Here is a 19,535-nt window from a genome sequence, read left to right on the forward strand (position 1 = left end):
GTACAGTATTTGAGTTTGTGCATAACAATCTGTCTGTCCATTAGATATTGTGGATTGAATTGTGAGTTTTGTTTATTGAAACAATTCATGTGTCACAATGGCATAAAATAAGTGCAAAAAAGGAAATGTAATTATATAATAAAACACTGCATGGATGTGAAATGTTTGTCAAAGGAATTCTGTAGCAATTAAAAAATGTCAAAGTATAACAAAGAGGACAGTGTCTACAAAGGACGGTAGTTTTACAGTAACTAGCCAGTATTTTTCAGTGAAGCGTGACACTGCATTCATTTTGCGAACAGTGTATTCTCAGGCGTGTTGTCTTTAAACTAATACACAGAACACAATTCTCATCACTCAACACCGCCGATGTCAAACAGGGCAGAGAAAAACATGAAGCCTCTATAAATATACACACTAATGTTCCTCATGAAGATGTCAGCACAAGGCCAACACAGCTGAACACCACACAACAAACATACACACGCATAGATACAGACTCACTAACACAAACACATCGCTTGCACAAACATGGCTGAAATTTCACCGCAGGAAAAAACATAATAAAGTACATTTTGCAAGAAAGTTAAGCCTGTTTTTAGGAGCAGATTCTTTGCATTTTGACAACTGAGCACATTCTTGTTAGCGTAACAAAAACGATTCATTAATTTAATAATTTAATATACGTATTTACAGATCATGTATGCATTTGTTGTACTGTCTGTCCCTTTACTGTAAAACAATAATGACTGAATTGAATAGATACATTACGAATTGTGACACAGGAAATCACACAATGCAAACAATCTTAATGGTCCTAAAAATAAGATTCACCTTCTTTGTGAGAAATAATTTGATTTCATAAATGTGAAATGTGTAGGAAGCTGAGAAGCAATTAAAATAGTCAGAAAGAGGCATTTACCTTGTGTTGTCTTCCCACGTAGAATAGAATCGGCAGAGGGTCGAGGACTGCAGGTACGCAGCATGGCTGAGCCGATGCACCAGGGTTGTGGTGTTTGTACAAGGCTAATATCTATGAGACACAAATACACATACCATTTGATACCGCAATGAAACAGTGAAGCACTGCAAAACAAGTGTTCATAAGAGCAAACTGTTATGTGAACTCACGTTGAAATGCATTGAGACCGCTGAACCCTGATCAAATATAGAGCATAGAGTGATTTGCGCACGATAACGGATGGCTGAAAGTTACATTATGGTGTATTTTTATCATGAGTTTAGTTGCGTACTTGGTAGAATATTTGAACGTAAAAAAAATGGTAAACAGTGTAAAATTGCACCATGAAACACTGGTGTAACACTCATTAGAAAAGATAGACAGTTTAAATGTCGTGCATGAATTTATTCTGTTAAGCGGATTCACTTAAATATTGAAATATTCATTATACAAATTATACAATTTCTTATAATCGCCTGCTAACTATTGCTCTTTAAGAATTTACAATGTGGTGACCAAAATAACATTCATAAATGAGCTCTGGACACTCTTCATGGAGTGCATCTTTATAACAGTATTGATGCATGTTGACTGCTTTTCTGTCACTATCTAGTCCAACTTGCGCAAATCTTAAAACTATTTATATTTTCATACAAAAATCATAAAAAAAATGTAAGCAAAAGTCTTTATATCAAATAGATTTTACAATAATAGGAATCAATGCTAAACATGTGTCAACATTTGAAAAAAATAACCAGTAACCAAATTTCATAACCTCAGTTGAACATACTGTACAGCATGTGTCACAAAGCTAGAATTAAAAACACGCCTGACTTTAGGAATCCATTTATCTATCCTGGGATGTCACTTTCAATCTTTAACTCTGCCAAATAATGTCAAAAGTTTCCCTAGATTATGAAAATCATAATCAGGACGAGTATGGCAGCATTCTGTAAGTGTTCTAAAGGCAAACCGTATGTCTATTTAATTGCTTGTGTTTCGTTAAGTCAAGTGACCGTTATTTATTTAGCACTTTAAACAACATGTTTTAATGCAAAAATAATTCCGTTCAGCTGTAAAGCAGCTCAAAAAAAGACAAACATAAAGAGTCATTTTTCAGATCAATTTGATTACGCTTTGATTCACAGTGTCATTTTGTCCACCCTATTACTTATATGAAGTCGTTACACTGATCTTGCCTTCTAAGTACCTCACATGTCCATCTGGAGACTATCTGCATTGTAAATGAACTAAAGTACTGCACTGCTGTGCAGGAGAAAGTTTACCCAAAAAGGAAAATCCTGTCATCATATCCTTTCCCTCGTGCATTTCCAAACCTGTATCCGTTTTTTTTTTTTATTCTTCCATAGAACACAAAGAAAGATATTCTGTGAAATGTTTCAGTGTTTTTGCCCATACATATTATGGGCATTAAAAAAAAACGTATTGTGAATTCTTAAAACTGGTGAAATTTGAAGCTTTATTTTTCAGATCAATTTGATTACGCTTTGATTCACAGTGTCATTTTGTCCACCCTATTACTTATATGAAGTCGTTACACTGATCTTGCCTTCTAAGCACCTCACATGTCCATCTGGAGACTATCTGCATTGTAAATGAACTAAAGTACTGCACTGCTGTGCAGGAGAAAGTTTACCCAAAAAGGAAAATCCTGTCATCATATCCTTTCCCTCGTGCATTTCCAAACCTGTATCCGTTCTTTTTAATTCTTCCATAGAACACAAAGAAAGATATTCTGTGAAATGTTTCAGTGTTTTTGCCCATACATATTATGGGCATAAAAAAAAACGTATTGTGAATTCTTAAAACTGGTGAAATTTGAAGCTTGCATAGGTACAACTCAAAAAGCTAAAAAGAGAAACATCACTATTATAATTCAAGATGTAATGACATAAAATGTATGACATTTCAACCCTGGGGGTAACTAGTCATTCAAACCTTGTTTTTGCCAACTTTTGCACTTCTTCTCTATCCTCCGTAAATGCCCCTCTGGATAATACTGTACCTCTGCATTGAAAATTAACTAATGTACTGTACACAGCCACAGGCGCCACACTGTTATTATATAGATTCCAACTCAAAGAAATCTGTCATCCGTTTCTTAGGATGGTGTTGTGTATCCTTGCTCAAGAAATGACAAGAACCAACCAGAGCAAAGCAAATATTGCAGGCAGAAAATTTAAGGCCGCATTTACACTGCAGTTCTTGATGCCCAATTCCACTTTCTGGACTGTAGCCGATTTTTTTCTGATGACTAGCTTATATTTTCTTTTAAAAGTGACCTATATCCGATATCTGCATTTACACTATACACTTGGCAAAACAATCCATAGTTGGGGGAGAAATCGATTTAACCTGCGGTCTAAAAAACTTCAGAGAGCGGCTACGTATGAGGGGTTTTTGGAGGTTATAGTGCATTCAAGAATGATCATGTGACTTTTACGCATGCCAAGTTAGCTGTAAATGCAAAAAAAAAAAAAAGTTTCCATTGCAGTTTTGCAAAATATTTATTTTTCGCATTGCCTGAAAAACCACCTCATGTGAGCGCAAAAACATTTTTGCGATATATGGGAGTTTTTGCGAAATTGACATGTTTCCAATAGGCATATTTTCAATTTCAATTTGTGCAATTTGAAGGGTAACAGAATCGCGACTAGTGTAAAAGTAGCCCAATTCCACTGGACTTGGCAACACTGCCCGGAAAAGCGTCCACCACAGTTGACGTCATTCGCCACCTTCGCTTTTTCAATGATGCACGATTAATGGGAATATCCGATCAAAGCGCTTACATGGCAGATGCAAATGCACATATTTATTTCCACATATGAATAAGGCCTGAAAGTGATCCGAGAATATTGGAATCCATGTGCTTTTTTCCTGCATACACGTTCGTAGGTCATTCGATCTGTGCCACATGGGAGGAAAAAGACTAAACAAAACAGAAGTGGGTCTTCTTGAACTTGAACCATGTAATCTAAATGCGGCCTAAAAGTGATGTTTTTTGTACTAAATTGTAAACAGATCAGAAATAGTGCATCCCAAATCATGTTCAAAATATTAACCCATAAAGTTTCTGGGAAAGTGTTCCTGTGTGTGATTTTAGGCTAATATTGGAATACGCCTTTGTCCAGGTGAAGAAAACCAGCAAGGAGCATGTTCAGGCATACTGTAGCTTTTGTTACGCAGTCACTGGTGAAGTACATGCTTTTAAATACATACAGTGTCAGCTTCACTGGTCAAATGGGACGGCACCCTACCTGAGAGTATTTGTTCTCAGCATTCCAGATGTAGGTACAGGAGCCCATGCAGTAGTTGGCAAAGTATCCCTTCGGCTTGTGGATCCACTTCCAACCCAGATCTTTCCGAAAGTCAATGTAAAGCTTCCGCATACAGCAGGTCTCAGTTTTTCTGCCAGAGAATGTTGGGAAAGAGTGAGTCTATTTATCTTATTGTGTGTTCAGTGGTGCCTACTTGCATTACATTTTTACACCTCAGTTTTAGATATAGAAATACTTGATGGTGAATTACTGAATTACAGCTGCCCTATTCATTTTTTTTCCCTGCTGGAATTTCCATGCATAATTTTGTTTATCGTCTTTGTCTTTTTTTTCCCCCCTGATTTATTTCTGTGCTGCAGTCCACCAAAAAATGCCAAAGTTCCATTTTGGTGAGTGCTTACTTAAATGCAATCAGTTATGTCTTAGGTGAACATTAATAATATAATAATAAACATTAATAATTAATTAATAGTTGGGAAAGTAATCGAATGCTTGTCTATATATTAGATCTATGCATTGTCTTAAAGTGACAGCAGCCTAATAAACCTGACAATCAGGTATAGCAATCAATGTAAATTTAATAATACGTATATTACATCATTCAATTTCTGTAAGGTAGGCTATTATTTTTAGTAGGCTAAATTATTTCATTTGTATCTTTTTTCTATGAAATTTGTCATATTGTTTGTCATTTTTTTATTTTATTATTATTATTATTTTAATCTAACAGTGAAACTGCTATGAAAGAAGAGAGTAAGGGGTCAGGGGTCATTTTGGAGGTTTTATGAATGCACTGACAGGGGCCGCCTGACAAAGTTGTGCTTAGGACCCCCAGAAGTCCAGAACCAGCACTGCCAATCAGAATCAAGAATTTAACAATGCCACCGTATATTCAAATTTGGTCCAAATGAGAAGAGTATAAGTATTTGTTATATGTACTCCTATACTGTATATATAAACAAAACATAACAAGTAAAAGAGAGCAAACAGACTCACTCATCACAAGTTTCATCAGTGCCAACAGCTCGTTTCCTGCGAGCGGATGCAAGGGAGCTGCCATTAGAAGGCAAAGATAAAGCCAGAATATAAGGCTTTGCCATCATCTCTGCCAGACCAGCAGTGTCACCTCTCTGCTTGTCTAGTCCTGAAAATACACACATACAGTGCACAGAGAAAAAGATTATATCAGTTTGGATTCTTTTGGCATACATTTCCAGCACTATGTTTCAGATTATTGAGATTATCATACCTGATATACTGAAGAGGAATTTATCAGTACTCTGCCGGTCTGTTTTACAGCCACAGTATAACCTCAGCTCCAAACGTTCTTCCTCTTCTGTTAAACACACACAAGTTTATTTAGGTTTTGCACTGTATAAGCCATTTAACACATGCACTAACATCAAAGAGCACATAAAAATGGGTCACATACTAATCAAGTCCATTCAGAATGAATAATATAGTTGTTTCAGCCAGTTTTAATCTTTAAAATCAGTCAGCCAGTTAATCTTTTAAATGAAGGAAAGGAAGCTAACAGTCCTTACTTATAGGCACAAAGTTTAGCTTTCCAAATTTACTACACTTCCGTGAATGGTGGCCATAGTTTAACCGTGGTATTTCGAGTAAGACTGTAGTCACATATACATTCATAATTATGGATTATAATGGTTAAATTAAAGTAACCCTGACTACTTTTCTGTTTTTGAACGTTTGCACCTTTATTAGACATGACAGTAGGAGACAGGAAATGATTAATCTCAGTCTCAGACGTCAGAAAGCCCACACTCTGTTAGCTAACTGTCTGATGCATACGGCACACTAAAATGAAGACACTTTCTAATTGGCTGACTTTTACAGGATTTCAGGGAGACTAGTATGCGTCTTTAACAGTATCTTTAACAGTCTGCCAAGAAACAAAGCTGTTTTTCAGAACAGTCTTCCAAAAGACAAGTTCCAGAACTGCAATAATAAGCACTTCAGAGGAGAAAGTAAAAAAAAAAAGTAACTTCTTAACCCTTTTTAAACATAGATGTAAAAATGCGCTCTCTGAACTTAAACCTTAAACTGTTGTAATTGAATGCTTTGGAATACAGACCTAAGGTTGGTCTCTTTTTAAAGAAGATTATTGGTGAGGTGAAAGATATAACGTGTAAACACGTTATAAAAGTTTAGGTTTACTATAAAGAAAATGTACTTTATTTTTTGATGTTATATAAAATAAATACTACACAAAATATTTTGGAATCTAAAACTGATAAAAAGTAAAAGCCATATGTCTTACTAAGTTATGCTCCCAATTTGAAGTTGATATCACAAAAATCTAATAATTTGATTTTGGTTAGGTGCTATACCAAAATAGTCACTGGCTGACACCTAAACTCCACAGAATTTTTTTAATGCATTTTCCTGTTACAAATGTATAAATTTCTGTTACAAAAATATGAAATAAATAAAAAATAAATATGAAACATTGAGATTCAGACCTTTCCAACAATATGTTTTGTAAAGATTAGAAAGTTTTGATTATAAAATATTATAGCAAATTTTCTAATATGACACTTGACACCGCCCACTAGAGGGAGGAGCCCAAAAATATAATATAATATAGCGTTTCCATGGTAAAGCAATATCCAATTTCAAAACAGTTTTCACAGGATGCATTTTGAGAGTTTAATCTTTCAAATGGCAACTAATTACTAATATATGTGATGGAGAAAAGGCAATATAAAAAGAGAGCCAAGCAGTTAACAGGTTAAAATACATTTAAAAGTTTTGTGAAAATGACTTATTTGAAAGTGGCTGCCCACAAGGTTATGGCAATATTTGTAATTCCCTGAATAAACATACTAAAATTGCCAAAGCTACTGCTAGAGTTTTAAATTTTCTGAATGTAAGTGGTGTTTGTTTGTGCAAAAATGGTTTGTTATAATTATAGAGTTCTGGAAAAAGCCCACCCACAAATCATGACATTATGAATAAGATTGTGCTGTTCCTTCAATAATTTTTATGCGCCAGATCCAAACGCTTATAAGTAAAGTAACAGTACACCTCCCCATAGAGTTTCAAGAATTATTCATGCCTGTAGCACAAAGAATGCAAAATTAATTATATGCCAACATTTAATGCTTAGTGTTACAGATTTATTCAAATCCTAATCATAAGTATGCGAAATAGTAATAATAATGCTTTAGCAAACACCACTAATAAAACAGATTTGCTCACTTGACTAACATATATTTTAGTACAAGTAACATTTCATCCAAATGTATAATATTGCAAAGCCTCTAGATCCTTGTTTATTAAGTATAACATGTACCATCATGATTATTATGCTCTTTTAAGTACTGTGGTCTGCAAGTTCTTATTTGTTCTCATTTCAGTGCCAATAACAGAATACTGCATTATTGTCTCACTGAGGTTTTGGGTTATCACAACATTAAGTAGATGCCTGAGAAAAGGTAAACTGTTTTAACCAAACAGATTATGTAGAACATAATTTGGGAATACATTCTTATGAGCACATCTCAAATACACTCATCAATCGCAATTGGGAAACTACAGCGGATGTTAGCTGAATGCTGCCATGACCTTACCTGAGCCCTGCAGCCATTCTATTATCGTCTGTTTCACGTCAAACGAGAGCCAACGATTGGACAAATCCTTGGAGACAAAGCGAGTGCCCAGATATCGAGCCTGATCGCCCGTTCCACGATACAGCTCCAGCCTCTGCTCCTGGTCCATTGTAGGGCTCTTAATCCGAAGCCGTAACTCGGCTTGAGACAGGAGCCGGTGGTCTGGAATAGTCTGCTTCATCTCTGACACGTTAAAAGTCATCTGATGCTTTGTGCCATTCTGAGCTAGAGAGAAAGTGAGAGACAGAAAGGTTCACGGTTATTTTAAAGCTCAGACAACAGATCGCTCTTTTGTCAAATTAACCATTAATGCACAAAAGAACCAAAGTTTGCCAAATATGAGCCAAATCTTTGAAAGATATTTAGAGTTTTGTTTAGAGGTCGACCGATAGTGGATTTTGCCAATACCGATAGCTAAATTGGACCACACTGGCCGATACCGATTAATTAACCGATAGTTTTAAAATTGATACTGAACAAAAACTAAAATAGTGCTTTATTAACAAAAACAGTACTGAAACATAGTAGCAGTAGTAGTAGTAAAAAAATAAATAATAGTAAATGTTGAAATTAACACACTCTAACAAGGAACAATACTTAAGTAAACTTGAGTTAAAAATCTTTGTTTGTGTTCTACTGAAGAAACAAAGTCACCTACATCTTGGATGCCCTGGGTCTAAGCAGATAAATATAAAATTTTCATTTTTGGGTGAACTATCCCTTTAATATAGTGGCTATGTTTATGCAACTCGTCCCAGTATTGATCAATCCAATAATATCAATCCACAAATGTGACTTTGCATGCAGCCTGGAATCCTAAATCCCACCGTGTTCGTTCAATCAGCCAGATGAGACTGAGCCTGGGTGATTACCGCTCTCGCCGTGGGTTTTGTTTTTCTGGGGTTTAAAAGACACTTAATATTCAGTATACTGCATTAGTGATTTGACTGCACTGACACTATTGGATGAGAATGAAATTTGAACTAATTTGAGCTGGATGATGACACTATTGTCTTCTGTTGAGCTGCTTTATTGATGAATTGCCTTTGTTTTATAATTGATGATTTTTTATTTTTTGTCAGTGAACTAAATTGAAACAATAATGAACTGACGCCAGCTAAATAATGACACTATTGTCTTCCGTAGAGCTGCTTACTGAATTATTTATATCATTGATTAACTTTACACAGTTACTGAACTGACTTGAACTGAATAATTACATTTGAATTTCTCACATTGGATGAAGTTTGCATCACTGATTCTGTTATTTTCCTATATATTACTGTGAAGCTGCTTTGACACAATTTGTATAGTATAAAGCGCTATAGAAACATAGGTGACTTGACTAGACTTGCCAGTAGTTTATTACTTGGGGTTTAATTAAAATAAATCCTAATCCTAGCTGTAAGAATCTGATTTAGCAAACACTACTAATTACACACACATCAGACGGAAAGCTTAAAAGAGACCACGCTGAATGAAACATCCATCACTCTTCCATGATTAGTAGAGTATATTAAAGCAATGCTATCACTGTATTCAGTGCGCTTAAATAAAACTTAAGAAGAAGGAATAACTGGATTTATTTAGATAGCTTGTAGGGATACATTTTCATTAGTTTGGCACTAACTCCGCTGTATGTAGCTGCTACCGGGATCAGTTTAACCGGTTCAGTCTTGATACATGAGATCAGTCACACCATCCAGTGTTACATTCAGAGCACTACGTAGGGCTACTGTGGAAGTTTTATAGCTCTAGAAAATGGAATAGATATATTTATTAGATATTTACGCTGCTATATTTCAATGTGATTGGTCAGTGCAGAATCCTGCAGTTATTTTTGTATGTATTTACTTGACTTAAATGTCCATTGTTCCAGGCAACTGATTTCCAACATACTGCAATATACAGTGCTAGTGTCTCTCATATAACTCCACTCTCTTTTTCTTCCCATATAATAAATGATCTTCAAATCAGTATTTCATGTCTATTTATATATTTCTTTTTAGTAATTTTGCAGCTATATATCACACGTTATGCAGGAAACCAACTCTACACATGACATTAAAACAAGACATTATTTTTTGACATTTAAAGCTTGACATTTAAATGCAAAGTTTGTCAGAGAGGGGACTTCCTGCGCTGGAGCTCAGCGTTGTGACAATCGGAGAGCAGATGATGGCATGATTGAGATCATCAGAGGTTGCTGGATATCTGCAGGAGGATGGGTGGGATATTCTCTGTGGTTAATTCCACTAACCATCTATCTGCACGCAACTACTATCTTCAGTAACACTTTCGATTCACTGTTAACTAAGAGTTTTCCCTCAGTAAACTCCTAATTGGCTGCTTATTGAGTAAGAAATGTACTTGTAGTTGATAAGTTTAGGTATGGCGTAGGATTAAGGGATGTAGAATATGGTAAGAATAAGCCATAAATCTGTGCTTTATAAGTACTGATAAATAGACAATAACAATAGGCTATGCATACTAAAAAGCAACTAGTTAATAGTGAATAGTGTTACTACTACTACCATCTTTTTTTTAAGAGTGAAATGAGACCTGGATATGTTCTCATAAGATTTACCCAATAGCAATAATACTTTCTAATTAGCTTGGTTATAAACAGAGAGAGATATATTTAATTATATTACTAATAATATGTATAAAAAATAAGCAATGTACTGTAGTATTTTTTGTATTGTCTTAATAAATAACCACATGGTAAAACATCCCAACCCGTTCTCATCAGTCTGCGTATAAATAACAGTAATGTGAGAGTACTATATATATCATTTCTTTTCTTTTCTTGTGGTTTTGGGTTGAAATGTGACCCACATGCTTTCATAAGATTTATCCAATAGCTATAATGATTTTTTTTTCTTCTCATTAGCTTGTACATGTTGGACATGTTCTATTCACTGTTGAGGGATATATCACATTGATTTGGAAACTATTTTATAATGGGTCCCATGCATCAATACCTGTGGTCATATATAAAAGGTGTCAAGGACTGAAGGCACAGCTCTTTGTTGATGGTGTATGGTGGATCAGATGAGGGTGGAGACGGATTTCTGTGTGTGTTTATGCAGGCTGGCGCTCAGGTAAACCCAGGACAGCTGTCCTAACAGGCACTGAGACAGGCCTATCATTAGTAATGGGTGCAACCAGATTCCAGCAGGCTTAAAAATCTGCCTCTACAAAACACACGCTTTACACTCCTCTCCTCTTACTATCGCCATCCATAGAATCATAACTCTCTGCGTCCTCGACTATCTGTGCTGCTCCAATCACATTGAGACATGACACACTTTCCCGGCAGATGAGCTGTGCAGTCAGCACAATCTTTGACATGTGATAACATGAAATGAAAAATAGCACACATGCAGTAGAACAGACTGATTGGCCTGAAGAAGGACATGGAAACTTGGGCATTGCTGCAGGGCATGGCTGTAAATTGAGCACTCTTGATTTGACAGCGTAATATATGAATACACAACTGCACAGTCAACAATATATTTTTCTTCATCTCTTTCATCTACCTTCAGCTAACAGATACTATTGAGTCTAGCAAGCCATAAGGTAAAAAAATAAATGTTCCAAATCAAATACAATGTGGCAAAATTGGCATTGTAGCAAGTTAAACATCTATGCTACTGAACGAAAACATAACGGAAAGAACCCTGAACACCACATTAGACAATGACAGCAATCCATAATCCTACAAAAACAAGTCTGTAATCCTGAAAAATATTTCAACACACTCTCATTGCTAAAAGTAGGGGTTCTATTTCAAAATGGACAAGGCTAAGCACATGATGTTTTTCTATCTGTGTTCAACAAGGATTACAAGAGGATTGTTCTGCTTTCTTGAATGCATTTAAAAGTATTGCAACAATAAAAATCCACAATATAAATGATTATTGGTGTTTCCTAAGGCAAGCATAGTTATGTATACTATTAGAACAAACCTTGATCTTTAATATATTTTTTCACATACAGGCTGGAATACATTACGCCCCTTTTGCCTAGATTTTTGGCCCGATTTACAGTCTGGACAAGCTGATGCTAGTTGTCAAAATTCAATCTGCAAGTTTGAGTTGACAGATTTCATAGATTTTTTTTTTCTTTACCTTCAGACTATAATTCCATCCAGATATCAAAAACCTGTGTTGGAGAAAGTTACTTTGAAAGTAATGCATTGCAATATTGCGCTACTCCATAAAAAAAAGTAACTAATTGCGCTACTTATTTACTTTTATGAAAAGTGATGCATTACGTTACTTTTGCATTACTTTTTGTCACCTGGGCTGGGCTTGCCTCCTTTGTTTTTAATATCAGAAACCCAAAGGTTATATTTTTGGAACCTGCAAAGGCTCTTTCACACCAAAAGTGAAATTATTAGCCTCAGGCTGAAGGAAATGCCTCACTGCCAATCTCTGTCAACACAGAGACCAGAGAGGAGTCAGTGAATGAATGGATAAAAACTAAATAACCTGTATTTTCTTGTAAATTCAAAAGTAATGCATTACTTTACTAGTTACTTGAAAAAGTAATCTGATTACATTCCTTGTAATGCATTACCCGCAACACTGATCAAAACATGTTTGAAAACATGTTGTTTTCATTTGTCACATGTTTCTATGTCAGTTTGCTGAGTTTGAAATGACTTGAAAAGTATGGTAGTGAGTGATCCTCAGCCATTTAGTGTGCGATGCCCAGTTTTTCCTCTCTGTAATTTATAAAGTTGGCAAGTGTATGATGCCTAGTGTTTTAAAATCTGTTTAGATTTTAGAGGTTGTGTAGTGTATTCCAGCCTTAACTCACACAACACCGTTTATGCTACAGACATGAATTATACCTCAAATCATGCAATTTTACTTGAAACCACCTAGCAACCGTTTAGCAACCACATAGTAATGTTATAAAAACGTTGAAACTCCCAGGAAACCACACACTACACCCTGGCACTAGGGCCGTGATATTTGCTTGGTTTAAGCATGGGGTAACCATAACCTCACAGCCTACTAATACTCTAATGAGCGTTAGTTAACATGTAGATGCAAAGTAAAAAAAAAAATGTACGTGGATTATCAAAATGTAGTGTAAACACAGATTTCTTCAGCAAATGTAAAAATCTAATTATTCATTTACATTTGAGGCTCCAGCCTTGGAATTGCTTCACATACTGTCCACCAGTTAATTCTTGTGTAACGTAGTCTTGCAAAAGTAAGCAATTACTACAGTACTACAGACTGTAAATACTGAGCGTGGGAGGCTTTGCACTTGCATCAGGACTTATTTATTAAAATGCATTCCACCTTAAACAAATGTAAGAAGCCTTACACAAACACAAGAACATAAAGAGGACTTTTGTCCCATGACGGAAACCGCAAAAGGGGGAATTCAACATTGCTATTTGGGACTATTTCCTCTAAATCTTAATCACACTCAGAAACAAGCAACCCACTCTGCTGTCAAATGGGCCTGTCAAAAATAGAGCAAAAAGACAGAACCAGTAAGAGACACAAAATAGATGGCTCAGTTACAGGAAAGCCCCTAACCCCAGAGGAAAAACAGAATTAGTGAGAAGGACAGCGGATCTGACTCGTCTACCCTTATCAACAGTTTCTCTTTGTCCTTGGTTTTCATCCTTCGAGCAAGCCCCATCTCCACGGAGGTCTTTATTCACCGCGCGTATCGGATCACAGGCCTGATGTTTATGTCTGAAGTGTTTGAAGTGGTAAAATGAGGTAAAGAGCAAGAACTTGTTGTTAAGGATTTGAGTTTAACAATCTCTAACACATGACGCCAACAGCAAAAACAACTAGGCTATTAAAATACCACAGATAGTCTGAAGGCGACGATGAAATGGGATGAATTGCTGCCTAGCTCCCCTGAGCATGAGGGGATCTGAAGTGAATGCATGAGGGGTTTTTAGGGGAACACGTAACACAAAGCTATGAGATCACGATTCTTCACATACGAGTTGTTACAGCATTAAGAGAACCTAACATTAATTATCTGAACTGGACATGTTGGTCTGCTTTTCACAGAGCTAAAGAAACAAGACTCGTGATACTTGAATGACACTAATATTTCAGTAAAGAAAATATATAAAAGAAATAAAAGATTCAACCTTTGTAATGACTGGATGACTGTATATTTCACTTAATTAAATGGCTACTTACTAAATCAGCATATGCGTTACATTTATGTAAAGGAACTATACTGTCACAAGAAGTTAAAACGCATATGAAACCTATTAGAAATTAACAATTTCATAGCCCATATAAATATGTATGTTCATGTACTGTATGTGTGATTTGTTTGTGGACATATATGTCATGCTGATGTATATATCCTAAAATCATCAATACATGTTGATGTTATATAAGTAAATCTAAAAGATAGACATTAAAAAGTAAACATAGAGATGTGTTTTAATAAAGATTGCATATATATACTGTATATATATATTGCTGCATATAATATTACATACAAATTTTCATCTTATTTATATCATCTTATAGGTAACATATGACAGAGTCACTCTTGATATAGGGCAATATTTGTCATATTTTACATTTCCATAAAAGTAAATAAATGACATGTCATTTTGGTGTGAGTTCACCTTATTTAACTATGTAAAATAAACTGTCAAATGAAATGAGAGACATGAGACTAGCACAGACATGCAGAAAATCATTGCCTAGGAAATAGTTCAATTCTACAGCTGTCAATTATAATTATAGTTATAAAGTGATTATTATATAAAAATATTTCACCGCAGAATGCCGACTTGAATAGGACATGATGTTAAATTGTCTCTAAAGATGGACACTTCTTACCTTGCCGGATGACGAACTTGTGCACCTCCTTGCCAAAGTAATCTTCATCTTCAGCCTGCACAGAAACGGGCTTCATCTTCATTTCTTCACTCAGTTCAACAGTGCTGTTGTACAGAGAAATCATGGTATCTGGGATCTTCTGTCCATCACCGTCTATCTCCGATTCAGGCTCTTTGGCCATGCGCAGTTTGCTGAGGATCTGACCACGGATGGCCTCAATCCGTTTCTTCTTCACCACCTCCAGGTCCAGAGTTTTGCACGTGGACATGCTTCCCGTTCTAGCCACCATGCACAGGGCCGTCACTACCAAGCAAAGCAACCTCATGGTGCCAAATCTGAGAGCAAACTGTCTTTAGGTAAGGAGAGAGAGGCTCACCAAGAGTCTGTGATTGATGCAGAGTGTTTGGATCAAACAGACACGGCAGTGTTGTTATTATGGAGGTGATGCTACCTGATGATGATTCTGGAAAGCACCTTGAATAATGAAGCCAACAGAACAGCTGATATCTAATAAGGGAAATTCCTGATGCCTCACCTGTTTCAGAGGTCCATCCAGGTGCAGGTTGGCCAAATGGAACAACAACTCTCCCACATAAACAAGCTTAGATGCACACAAAGACCTGAACGCCGCCAAGCACTGACATGCACTTGTACATATGCGTCCAAGCATAAATTTCAGTAAAAAAATTCCCAAACACAAGCTTTTCTCCTATCGGCACAACTTTATCGCCGGCTCACTGCTGGCAGTCGCACACAGAAATGCTTGTGTGTGTCCACGCGTCTGGACTGACTCTTTTTCTCTCCTCTGGACTTGGATAGTTCCCGCTGTGAAAACACGCAGAGGTCCAGATACAATGACACGTCTGTAAGCGTGTTTGCTCACTAACTTTCCTCTCTGCTCACAGCTTTCCACCCCTCTGAGCTTCTCTGGTTTTGATGCTCCAGCCGATGTTTTGTCATCTCACACGAAAACCACTAAAGAAGCCCTGTTAACTATTGGGCTAAACCAGACAACCCCATCCAGCTGCATCCTGCATTGAGACAAAGGGACGTGTCCAGCTTTAAGATTTCCTCAAAAGTTTGCTTTTACAACATTAGGTTTACGGAATTTTCCGGAAGCATTCAGACAATCCGATAACAGTAACGGAGATTTGCAGAGTTTGAAAGTTCTTCATTTAACATGCAAACCTTGTGTTAGAAAAAACCCTGCTTTTAATGCACCTAAAACATGGTCAAGAAGTTCAGTCAAGTTTGAATAACTCTGTACAGAGCAAAGACTTCTCAAGTTATCAGTCAAAATAAGTAACAGTGTTTTGTAGAAGGGCTACAACCTCGTTTTCTCTTCAAACAAGCTTTTCCCACTACAAAGACAAGTGGAAAGATCCATTGCCGGGCAGTAAACGTGTGAACCGCAGCAGTGACAGCCAATGTCCTTTTCCCTTCCCGTTTTGCCTTTGTTCTTTTCTGTTTGTCCACTTTTATGCCTTTTGACCTCAGTGTGGAGTAAAAAAAAAGCCCTTCAGACCCTCCTTCTCTCTCGTACAGCACTCTTTTTATTAGCTCCCTCTTGTAACGCACTCCCTCTCCTCGCTTGTCAGAGCTTGCTGGTGACCAAATGATTTGTGAGAGCTTTGCGTTCCAATAACTTCTATATCCCACTCGAGCTCACTCACTCGCTCTCCTTTAGGGTTGCTGTTGCTTCACTAGAGCCGAAAGCTCTCCGCCCAGGAAATGAGGCTAAGAGACTCTCTGAAATCTGTTGCTCACACAGCACTTCTCTTATACTGGCCAGGAAGCCCTTAGCAGCTTCTGGAAGACACACACACACAGTGAAAGGACAGACAGGTAAATAACATGGGCATGACACTAACGTCTGGCCAAACTAACCACACACCTTCTGTCAAAAGTGCCAAGGTAAGATGATGAGAGACACACTGGAATGCTCTCTATTGCATAAGCACACTCCCAAACCGAACCTGACGAGCTGCACAACAGAGCACTGTTATCAAGGCCACATTAATGTCATGCGGTGAGCTGATGTCCACTTTGCTGTTTATTTTCTGGCATCTGTATTAAACGTTTTGAAGCAGCTAAATAGATGTGAAACTGAAATGTTAGACACCTGTGATCCAAATACACATTTGGCTGGATCGAGCAGGCATTGGGAGTTTTTAAAATAACAACGCCATCTCTGTACCGAAAGAGCTAAACAGAATTATATTTTAATTAATCAGTCTGCACAAGACACTATAGCAACCAGTTATTTGCATGCTCTCAGATAATCTCACTGCCCTAGGAAAATGCATTGAGTCAAAGGGAATCTACGGTGTAGTATACTGTGCTGGAAAATAATTCCAGCATGCATTTTCATAAAGCAATCAACATTATGCAAAGCACTGTTCACTTTTCATTGCGCTTTTCAATTGGATTTGCTTGGTTTGTTTTAAATGTGAGTAGCAAGAAAATTAAACTAATTTCTATAATTGAAATATATTGTCTTTTCTATGCTTTGGTATGGTGTAACTGATATATTGTTCTTAAAATAAAGCTGATAAAGCTTCAATTTGTTTTGACAGCATCCATTTTCGTGTGTTTCTGGCCCCCTCTTGTGGACCAAACGAGAGCAGTGAAATTGTCTGCTGGTTTGAAGTCTTAACAATAAATTATTGCAATTCCAAGTACCTGTTATTTAACAACTGCTATTTTATTGCTATTTAACATCGCCATTTTCAGGCATGCATAGAGACCTCTTTAGAAAATATTAGATTTACTGCAAAATATTTTCTACGTTTTCTTGGCATATAGGTCTGCATGCATCTTTCTTTTCAGAAATTCAGAATAATAATAATAATAAAAAAAAAACAGTAGCATCTTCTGTTTTCTAAACAATACATAGATATGGATGTAATATGTTAATCTTCCCTGTGGGACAGGGTCACATTCAGTCCAGCACCATTTGTGTGTGTTTGTACAGACCTGGTTGAGCTGACCTGCAAACTTTCTCACAAACTATAGTCAAGGAAACAACCAGGCTCTGAACCTGAGAGAGTGCTTGCACCAGCACACACTTCTGCAGCCCAAAAACTCAAACTGCAGTGTGAATCTGAAGACTTGCAGTCTCAGAACCTGTGTGCGGTTATTTTCAATACTCACCAAAGTGTCAAAGCTAGGGCTTACTGGACATTTTTTCAACTCTGCTTAGACCTAGATTTTAATTTTTTTTAAAGGGGTCCTATTATGCTTTTTCACTTTTTCAACTTTAGTTAGTCTGTAATGTTGCTGTTTGAGCATAAACAAGATCTGCAAAGTTACAAAGCTCAAAGTCCACTTCAAAAGGAGATATTTTATTTAACAGAAATCATTTTTCAAAAACTACAATGAACGACTCGTTTGGACTACAACACATATTTTCCGGGATTTATGATATCACAAATACTGACGAATGGGACGAGACCTGGTTGAGCTGCACTAGAGAAGGCAACGAGTGTTATCACTATGTCGGAGACACGCTAGCTTTCTCAAGGCAGACGAACTTAGAGTGATTACAATCATCCGGGTTTAAATCGTGCTCAAATTGATTTGATTTTGACACAATATTTACACTGAAGCTCGCAGGCGGCTATGGTAAGGGGCATGACATTTCCCGACCAGGCGCAGAGTGCTGCCAATCACAGCACACACTGGCCCAGCTAACCAATCACAGCGCACACTGGCCCAGCTAAGCAATCACAGCGCACACTGGCCCAGCTAACCATTCACAGCACATTTCGTATTTCAGAAGGCGGGCCTTCATTTGATACAGGAACTATTCGAGCTGTTCATGCCAGGCTGGGGAGAGAGTTGTAATAATGTAAAATATCTGAAAAATAATGTGTTTTTCGAACAAACTAGAATGAGAGCCTGTTCTAGTGCACCCCCAAAACAAAATCAAGACTTTGTAAAAGAGCATAATAGGACCCCTTTAAGAACTTTTAACCTATGATTAACTAGTTCGTGATTATACAAATTATATATTTAGTAAGTAACTAAACAACACAATTCAGAGATTTAAAGTATATTCAGAAATGTCTGAAATTTTGGTAACAGGGCAAAACTTGTAGAGCTATCTACTGATATTAAATTGTTAGTAAAAAGGGATAGTTCACTCAAAAATGAAAATTATATAATTAATTACTCACTCTGGTTGTTCCAAACCAGTAAGACCTTCCCTTCATCTTTGGAACACAAATTAAGATATTTTTGAATTCAAATCTGGGAGCTTTCTGACCCTCCATAGACAGCAAGGGAACTACCACGTTCAAGGTCCAGAAAGGTAGTAGGGACATGTTAAAATAGCCCATGTAACATCAGTGGTTCAACCGTAATGTCTGAAACTATGAGAATACTTTTTGTGCACAAAGAAAACAAAAATAACGACTTTATTCAACAGTTCTTCCCTTCTGTGTCAGTCTCCGCTCTGCAATTAGGAAAGTACCATGATGCATGCGTGTGCTGCTGCTGATGAAAGAGACTAGAACCCGGATGCGCTGCGCCTGGTTTGCAAGCAGAGGAATGCAGAGGCATGCTTTGTGATACTCTCCTGAACATTTGTTTAATATTATATTATATATTATACATGCATATAATTATAAAGACAATCACACTTTATATTAGGTGAAATAATATGTACTAACATTACAGTAAATACACATAAGACTATGGATTTACTATGCAAATATACTGTTCTGGAAACATTTTCTCCCACATTTTGAGGTATAAAAAATGCTGGGTTAAACACAACCCGTTGCGGGGG

General features: G+C 36.8%; 1 protein-coding gene across 1 annotated transcript; it reads right to left on the reverse strand.

Moving 5' to 3' along the window:
- Positions 1 to 353: 353 nt before the first annotated feature.
- Positions 354 to 16,117, reverse strand: LOC107551248 (transforming growth factor beta-1-like). The gene is made up of 7 exons (XM_016232786.1): positions 14,744 to 16,117; positions 7,854 to 8,117; positions 5,510 to 5,596; positions 5,257 to 5,404; positions 4,240 to 4,390; positions 923 to 1,033; positions 354 to 458 (listed from the first exon to the last, which is right to left on the reverse strand). The coding sequence occupies exons 1-7, from the start codon at positions 15,066 to 15,068 to the stop codon at positions 354 to 356; spliced, it is 1,191 nt and encodes a 396-aa protein (XP_016088272.1). The 5' UTR covers positions 15,069 to 16,117.
- Between the last annotated feature and the right edge of the window lie 3,418 nt (positions 16,118 to 19,535).

This window comes from Sinocyclocheilus grahami, unplaced genomic scaffold (assembly GCF_001515645.1).
Source record: "Sinocyclocheilus grahami isolate Dianchi unplaced genomic scaffold, SAMN03320097.WGS_v1.1 scaffold419.1, whole genome shotgun sequence".
Lineage (NCBI taxonomy): Eukaryota > Metazoa > Chordata > Actinopteri > Cypriniformes > Cyprinidae > Sinocyclocheilus > Sinocyclocheilus grahami.

What these genes read in the sequence shown, in the direction of transcription:
- LOC107551248 (XM_016232786.1), bottom strand. Translation starts at nt 15,068, where the DNA reads ATGAGGTTGCTTTGCTTGGTAGTGACGGCCCTGTGCATGGTGGCTAGA. An exon ending in ATTCCTCTTCAGTATATCAG is followed by an intron (nt 5,405 to 5,509) that starts GTATGATAATCT and finishes GTGTATTTTCAG; the next exon opens with GACTAGACAAGCAGAGAGGT. An exon ending in ACGTGGGAAGACAACACAAG is followed by an intron (nt 459 to 922) that starts GTAAATGCCTCT and finishes TGTGGTGTTCAG; the next exon opens with CTGTGTTGGCCTTGTGCTGA.